The sequence below is a fragment of the Solanum lycopersicum genome, chromosome 10 (genome assembly GCF_036512215.1).
Source record: "Solanum lycopersicum chromosome 10, SLM_r2.1".
Classification (NCBI taxonomy): domain Eukaryota; kingdom Viridiplantae; phylum Streptophyta; class Magnoliopsida; order Solanales; family Solanaceae; genus Solanum; species Solanum lycopersicum.
The window spans coordinates 8982593-8991370 of record NC_090809.1 but is presented as its reverse complement, the minus strand read 5'-3'; the positions used below and the strand labels follow the sequence as shown (position 1 = coordinate 8991370).

The following is an 8778-nucleotide window of genomic DNA, read 5'->3' as shown; positions in this document are numbered from 1 at the left end:
TGTCACTTTTTGTCGGGTAAAAATATGTTCACCAACTGATTTTTTCGTCTTCTTTTTGATCATTTGTTGATGCCACTAGTAAATGATTTAATCTTCTATGTTTTTGAGTCTTGTATCTTTCTCTCTTGAACATATATTATCCATGGTAAGGGAAAAAAATTCCAGAAAAAGATAATTGCCTCAATAAATTTTTAATTTTGGAATTCGTAGAAAAAAATTTAGAGACCTTGTCGGATTTCTTTTCTATATTCAGAATAAAAAGAAATTAAAAAATATATTGTAGCTTAATAATGGTTTAAGAGTTGTTTTGATTGAGTAGTATTTCACCCTTAGATCATTATGTGACACATAACAGCAGATCAAAGCGGTATTGGATAACTGGATGCAAAGTCTATTGAACAGGAGCCGAATCCTAAGATTTCATATGATAGTGTTGCTGAGTCTTATCAAATTGTTAAATGATTTTGCTTACATGAAACAAACAAGTTTAATTATTTTTCGACTTACATTTACCTCTCTTCTAGATACTATATCCGACCCCTCACACCTCCTCATCGAGGTATTTGCGCATCTTTATTTAACATGTCAAAGCATCTCAATCTCGCTTCACTCATTTAACACCACGAAGGTCACTCATAACTTATCTCAAGTATTCTCATTTTTAATTTATCGATCTTAATACGTCCACACTTCCATCTCAACATCCTCAATTACACAACATGTTTCTTTAATTTTGCACGTGAAAGTTTTTACAACCAACATTTTCATCGTTTCGTACAACAAATTCAGTCTAACCACTACTCTACAGAAATGTGATGATATTTTTTATCACAGGAGACTCTAGAGGCAAGCTTCCACTCCATCCACATCGAACCAATATGATGTGTGATATTATTATTGATATACCCACTTTTTTGGATTATGAAATCAACATACTTGAAGCTAACTTACTTCGAGATAAATTGTGTGTCAAACTTCAATTCCATGCATGCCTCATGATTTTCATCAGTGAACCATTTAGAGTCTAGAGTGTCTCCATGCACCTTCAATCTAACAATAACAATTATGCATGTCTCATTAATTAATATTATGTCATTTGCAAATAACATGCGTTGATGCACCTCATCTTTAATATACCACGTTTATTCATCTATCACCTAGATAGATAGAATCGCTCTAAGAGCTAACCTGTAGTGTAACGTCATATCAGTTGGAAAGTCTTTCGAGTCTCCTTTCATTATCCTAACACGAATTTTTTTGGTTCCATGTTCTTTATCAACTTATATATTATATAATAAAAGTTATCAATACACTTCTACCATCCTGCGGACATCTCTAGAAGACTTTCATTAAAACTTTGTCATATACCTTTTCAAGGTCAATCAACAGTACCATACGTAAGTCCCTTTTGTTTTTTTTTTAGATATTTCGTCACCATTTGTATGCCTCTATAAATACTATAATTATATATATGTATATTAAGTCGATTTTACAATAAAATTTGATTATTGCATAAATATTATTATGCCATCACCGCATTAACTATAAGTTTTAATACATAAGACATGGAACACTAAATCTTTAAAAAAAAAACATTCGTGAACGTGACAATCTCAAATACCTTCAAATAAGCAACAAAGTTAGAAGAAAAAGAAAAAAAAAGAGTCCACGTTGGCTTTAACACGTGGCATACAATGACATCAGCATACCGGATAGTGATGTCCATACATTCCGTGCTGCTGCTGTTGATCAATAATCTCTTTCTGTCGCCGGAGTTCCATTACTTTCCTGTGAGAATTCGAATGTTGTGTCAACACAAAGGTCGGGCTTGCCGCGGGTCGATATTCAGGTACCAATCGGCCCGATTTGTACCTTACACCACAAGCATTACACAATGTTTTTGGGCCCAATGGGCCTGTTCGCCACTGCGGTGTTTTCTCTGATGCACAATGGGTGCATTTTCGCGATGTAATAATTTTTGAGTTATTTGAAAGCTTGTTACTGTTATAATCTCCCGAATTCTCGTCTTGATTGGAGTTTTTTTGGTTTGCGGATTTGTGTCGTTGGAGTGAGGAAGTATTCCAGCTAGTACTGTTTGAATTACGTGAACGTTTACTTCTTGATTTGCTGTGCAATATTGTATTGGTATTATTGAGGTGGTACATGGTTTGTGTTAAGTTGTTTGAAGGGAAATTATTGGATGAATCTTCCACGAAGTTCGATAACCACTCCAATTCTGCTACATCATCACTCTTCACAAATAACAAAAATAACAATAAATAAATTATCATATAAATATTTGTGATTTATAGTAGATTATTATAAATACATAAAAGGAAATTATGTCAAGTCAAACTATATTATTACATAAATTAAGATAGAAGAAGTATGATTTTATATTATACTAGTAATAAATCTAAATAAATGATTTCACTTTTTTTCTAATTATTTTACACCATAATTATAAAACACTTTGACTAAAGTGGGTAAATAACTTCCTCACTTTTAGAACGGGAAAGTGTTCTAACTTTTATATGACACTTTTTATATTTTGAGAGTCAAACAATATAAATTTGATTGAAAATTTTCAATTTTTTTTAAAGTAAAATATATATATTTTGTAAACTATGTAAAAAATACTATGAGTCACAATAATTGATAATTCAAAATATTTATAAAATCTATTAAAAAAATTAACGATTAAAAATAGACTTATTTTACTTTTGAAATCCGAAAGTCAACATATAAAATGAAACTTTCTAGTATGTAACAATATAATTATCTCAACTATTAACATCATGTAAGTATTATTTTACTTTTAACACTAAAATACTGCAAACGTGTACTAAAATAGTATACGATTGAATCTTTAACAAGTGTTTAATTATCTATCAGAAAACATTTTTGACTGTCCCATGCATCATATCCCAGCAAACTTATTCATGTGATATAGTTTAACTGGATATCGAGATATTACTCATGTGTATATATACTTACCGGAACGCAGAGTTTGTCGGTGAAGTCAACGGAATTGGGAGGAGCATGGTAGTAACAACCGGTATCAGCAATGCTGTCGGTAGGAGGTGGTTGATAATGGTGATTGAGATCAAAATCGATGGCGGTTTTAGAGGAGGAAAAGATGTCTTCTTCGTTTGAGAAATCAAGAAAATCATCAATTCGAAACACTTCTGGCGTTAACCGTCCGTAGACATCCATATTTTCCGATTAATGCTAAAGTAGACCGAGAAAATGTTGGTTTACAGCTTTGATATGGACTATGGAGAGATAAATTTGAGTTAGGAATTATTCAGAGTATATGAGTGAAGTAAGGGGCTGATGAGTGAGGGATTGATATTCAGTGTGCACTTAAATATTTGCAAAGGTTGTAGTGCGAAAAAATCGAATCGAAAAAATATTGATGATAGTAATTTATTACTATACCCTTTCTATGTATTATTGTAAATATTAGTAATAATTTAGCATAACTAGCGATGATATTAGTGTTTTACACTATGGTCTACACATTTCACACGTCACAATATACTTCTACTTTTACATCAGAAATTTCATATTATGTTTTGATTATAAGTAAAGTTTTTCATTATATTTCTTGTTTCACTATATTAAAGCATTTAAAACTTATTTGCTTGTCTCACTGTATCACGTCAAACTTTTAGAGAAGTGAGAAATCTTTTTTTATTGGGTAAATCGAAAATCGAACCGTTAATGACCAAAAAGCAATAAACTGAAAATCGAAAAAGAATATCTTAGTTAATTTGGTATTGGTACGTTCGTGTATTTAAAAACAAAAATTTTACAAATAATACATAAATCCAAATCGAACCGAGCGATCCACACCCTCTCTGAATCGAAGCGAACCGACGGATACAGACCCACCCTCATGTACAATGACAAGAGGAGGGTGGGGGAATCTACGTGTGATAGGTGAAATGACAATCGTTGAATGATTTTAAAAGTAAAATAATGATAGTTGAGTAATTTTAAAAATAAAATGATGATAGTTGAGTGATTTTCGTGCTACAAAATAAAATTAAAATGACTTTTTAAGATAAAAATCGTCGATAACGTAATTCGTAGATTAATAGCGTTAAACGGGGATTTATAAACAATTGAAGTTGGTAGGATAATGGAATAATTACCTAAGTTTGGAAATTGAAATAAAATAATTTTGGTAATTATGAGAATACGTACATGAAGAAATTAAAGATTATGCCAATGTGAAGGGGATAGACAAATGATGGCAGAATAGATTCAGCGTATTACTTACCACATATAACTATAATATTAGTGCATTATTGAAGTCATGTGCGATTGGACTGGGATGATGGTGTGACCACTGCAATTTTTCAGAATACTAACATGTTCATTTTCACTTCCAAACTCCATAAACCTTTTATTTTTCTTTCAATTCTTCATATTTGATATGATGTAAAAAAATAAAAAATCATAAAAACTATTACTCTTAACATATTTTACCTTTAAAAGCATTTAATAAATCATATTCATTTGAATAAATATTGTTATTAATGAAATATCTATAATCATAAGTGAGGATTCGTGAGTTAAGACGAATTTAATATTTTTTCATAGATGGAGTTTTTTTACTAGAAAATTATATATATATATATATATATATATATATATATTAATTTGTAAATCTGATTCAATAATAAAGAAGTGATTGTGAAACGCTTGAGTTGTGACTTCGAACCCCACCCTTAATTCAAACTTCAATTTTGTTTAATATCTCCGAATTTTTAATCCTGATTCGTCGTTATCTATAACCTATCTTTTGATTAATGATCTTAGGTCAATGTTCAATTTATTTACTTCTTTCATAATCAGTATGGACCTTTTTTAAAAAAAATATGGATTAAGGTCCTATTACCAATATACAAAGTTTAATATGCAATATATATCGGCAAGGGATACGTAACACATGAGTGGTCCCAATTATAATACCAAGATTCCCCATTTCTTGATGTGAATTTTTTTTTTGGAAGGTAATGAATATGATTTGAATATTATTAATAAGCATAGAATAGTATCACTCCAATTTCATAATTTTACTGGTTTTAAATAAAGAAATCAAGATCTAACAAATACAAAAAATAATGAAAGAGTAACAACTAACATTAATGGCAGATTGAGCACTCTCCCTTGCCTCCTGTATCATGTGATCATTTAATCAGTCACATGAGGAACCATACTATATTGACTAGAACTGTTTTTATCTGTGTGTTTTATATTTATATATTTTATTGGTAAAAAGATATGCGGATGTTTTAGTAAGAAGGTGTGAGAGAATGAATATAGTTGGATAAAGAGATGCAGAAGTAGCTCGAAGAAGTATTATGAAGAACTAATGAAGCACAACTTATTGAGGATATGACTTTGGATAGAAAGATATGGAGACCGCTTACTAGGGTAGAAGGTCAGTAGCAAAGCCTTCAAGAGCGGCTCAAGTACATTAATGATCTAATACAAAAATTAAATGGAGGCGCCTTAAATTTTAAAAAATAAATTAATATTTTTTCGTACGAATCTTGCTATGCATAATTATTTTTTTTAAAAAAAGTAAATTATAATTGATTCTTTTTAATATTTTATTTTTTCGATTAGTAATATAATAAATTAATATTAATCTTTACTCTAATTATGCCAAACTTTTATAATAATTCTTTCATTTTATAGAAAAAAATAATTTTAACTATACTTTATTCAATATTTTTTTCTAAAAATAAACCTCTAATCTGTTATTGCTAAAAAAAACTTAAATAAACTCCTGAAGGCTTGAGACATGACTTGCCTTCTTTATAATTTTATCGAGCCGCTCCTGGCTATTGGGTAGTTTATGGTTGTTTTGCTTTTAATCAAGGGTTTTGGCTTATTTGTTGTTATATTAGCAGTATTATTATAGTTTTTTTTTATATCTATTATTTAGGGGTGAAAATTTCAGTCCATATTTATTAAAGGCGGAGAATGCTCGGGAGGAGATGGTAAACTTTTTTTTTTTAAAAACAAATTATTTTTTTTTAAAAAAATAGGGTATGTTATAAATAATATTTCGATTATCATACTATTTTATTGATTGTGTTCCTTTCTTGTTACCTTTGTATTATTTCCTTTGTTAATTGTTGTGATCTTTACGTTGTTTTTTTTTCTTTTTTGTACTTGAAAATTTCCTCCATTTGAGCCAATAATCTTACGCAACAAAATTTTCTACTTCCACAAAATAGTGGTAAGATGTGTATACAGTCTATACAAGATCAAGATTTTATTAACCGAATAAATTATAGTTGTTGCATTAGTAGTGTGAATTTTTCTTTAAATGATCAAATTATTTAAAATTAATTACAGATAAATTAAATGATAAATATTAATTAATAAACTTAATAAAAAGTAGTAAATGACTAATTTATCGTATAAAATAAATTATATCAAAAGTAATTTTTTTTAAAAAAATTAGATGATCAGGATAAATAACTTAAATCGTTAAAATAATGTGAATTAACTTTTTATTCTTCTGTCCTTTGTCGGTGGTCATCCCTCTTATCCCACCCCATTCCTTCAAAGAAGGAACAAAAAATAATATTTCCGTACTAGCTATGTCCCATTTTATATAACTCTACTACTTCTATTATTTAATTAAATGAAACAGATTATAGTATAGTCTTTTACCAAATGTAATTTTCTTTTAACAAAGAAAAAATAAAAAAATTGACTTCACTGTAAAATTCAAACGACATTGGATAGATGGATAAGAAAAAAATTATTTATATATATAATAAATATGATGTTTGGTAAATAGATATGAAAAAAGTTAACGTATATAATATATACAATATTAGGTAGGTCGATAAAGAAAAAATTATTCGTGTATAAAATTAATATAATATCTGATTAGCAATTTTAGAATTTGCATAACTAAGACATGAATAAATTAAGATAAAATTTATGTATTATTTATACTGAGTAGAAGGTAAATAATTAATAGTGTATAACTAATATATGAATAAAAGTTAAAATGATAATATTACCTTTATTACTCCCACTTGACCACTTTCTTCTTCTAAAAATTAAATAAATATTTTAATTTAAATACAAAGTTAAAGAAGAAAATGGTATAATTATAAAGAAATGCTTTAATTTAAAAAAGATATATAATTTTATTAATTTTTTAATATAAAAAACCAACATTCAAAGGAATAATTTATGCAAAATTAAACTAACTAAACCCTACATAGCTAATACTAATTGTATAATTAATATCCAAATAACTAAAACATGCATAACTAATACTCATATTACTAATATATGTATAACTCTATCCAACTAGCAAACGGCTCAAGAACCCATTTGGATTGGCTTTAAAAATGTAATTTTTAAGTAAAAAAAAATGAAACTTAAATGACTTTCAAATAAAAAAAGTAGGAAGAGTTCTAATTTTGGTTTTTAAATTTTTTTAAAAAGTTATTTTAAATTTATATTAAGTTATTTTTAACTTTGTCAAACACTCTCAACCGTTAAAAATGGCTTAAAAATAGATTTGACTAATTTTTATGTCAATTCAAATTAGTTAAAGTTAGTTATTTTCAACCAATTTTCTTTTTATAATTTAATTTGGGGCCATGTAGAAGAAATTCCGACTTGAATAAATTATAAAAAGAATATAATTTTAAAATTAAAAAACTAGTAATTTTTTTGTATTTGTTACAGATTTTTAAAATAATATAATCTGTTTGGGGTCATGAAGCATGATATTATTTTAGCTTCGATAAATTATAAAAAAAATTTAAGTTAGTTATGTTTTATTGTAAGTGGATCATATTCGTAAAATATTTTATAAATAGAGTAATTTTTTCGGATTCAATAGTTTAGATATTTGGAGCTTAAAAAGATGAACACAACTTTATCTCCCTAAATGTTGAAATAGAAAAAATTATTTCAATCTTTTCTTCATATTTTTATGTTAACACATTCTTTATTTACGTAAAGTTTTTCGTTCATATAATTCTATATATAATGTTACATTATGTTAATAATTTGATGAGACCGTCAAATACACTAGTGAATCCAACAAAAATCAAATCTAATCTTCTAGCCATTTTATTTAGGGACGATAAAATATATAAAAAATTTACGCTTACCAATTCTAGCTATGAATTTAGTTTCAATATCTAAAATTGAGACAATTCACCTAATTCTTTTAACCAAACAACTTACACTCGTACAATTCCACCAAAAAAACTTCCCATATTACTTGAAATCATATTCCAAGAAGATAAGCTCCCTAGGTTACTCATCATTTGTATACACGACCAAACATAAATATAAATCCTACAATGAATTGACAAAAATGTATTTTATTATATTCCTTGTAACATTAACAAATGTTTACGTACGATTCATATTTTTTTCTTTTGTGCTATATATACCAAAACTATCATACATGTTTTCGGTACCTAGAATATGCAACGTGAGCCATGTCCGCAAGAAGAAGTTGGTGCATGGAATGTGGCGGACGATGTAATATTACAAGGTCTTCATCTAGTTGTATTCTTCCCAATTTCGCCAAGCGATCTGCACAACTATTCCTTTCCCTTAAAATATGCATCATGGAGATCCCAAGTTCAAACAAAAGACGTCGGCCCTCTTCTATCACGTCATGATCGGAGTGATTGTTGACAATGCCTCCCTTACTCATGAGCATCAATGCTTCACGAGAATCAGTCTTGATGATGATATTTTTCAAAT

At 28.2% G+C, this 8778-nt stretch overlaps 1 protein-coding gene across 1 annotated transcript; it reads right to left on the bottom strand.

The window, feature by feature from the left end:
• Nucleotides 1-1487: 1487 nt before the first annotated feature.
• On the bottom strand, nucleotides 1488-3406 carry LOC101268621 (GATA transcription factor 4-like). Its single transcript, XM_004248505.5, has 2 exons — nucleotides 2998-3406; nucleotides 1488-2252 (listed from the first exon to the last, which is right to left on the bottom strand). Exons 1-2 carry the CDS (start codon nucleotides 3214-3216, stop codon nucleotides 1701-1703), a joined length of 771 nt encoding a protein of 256 aa, XP_004248553.1. The 5' UTR covers nucleotides 3217-3406; the 3' UTR covers nucleotides 1488-1700.
• Nucleotides 3407-8778: the final 5372 nt, after the last annotated feature.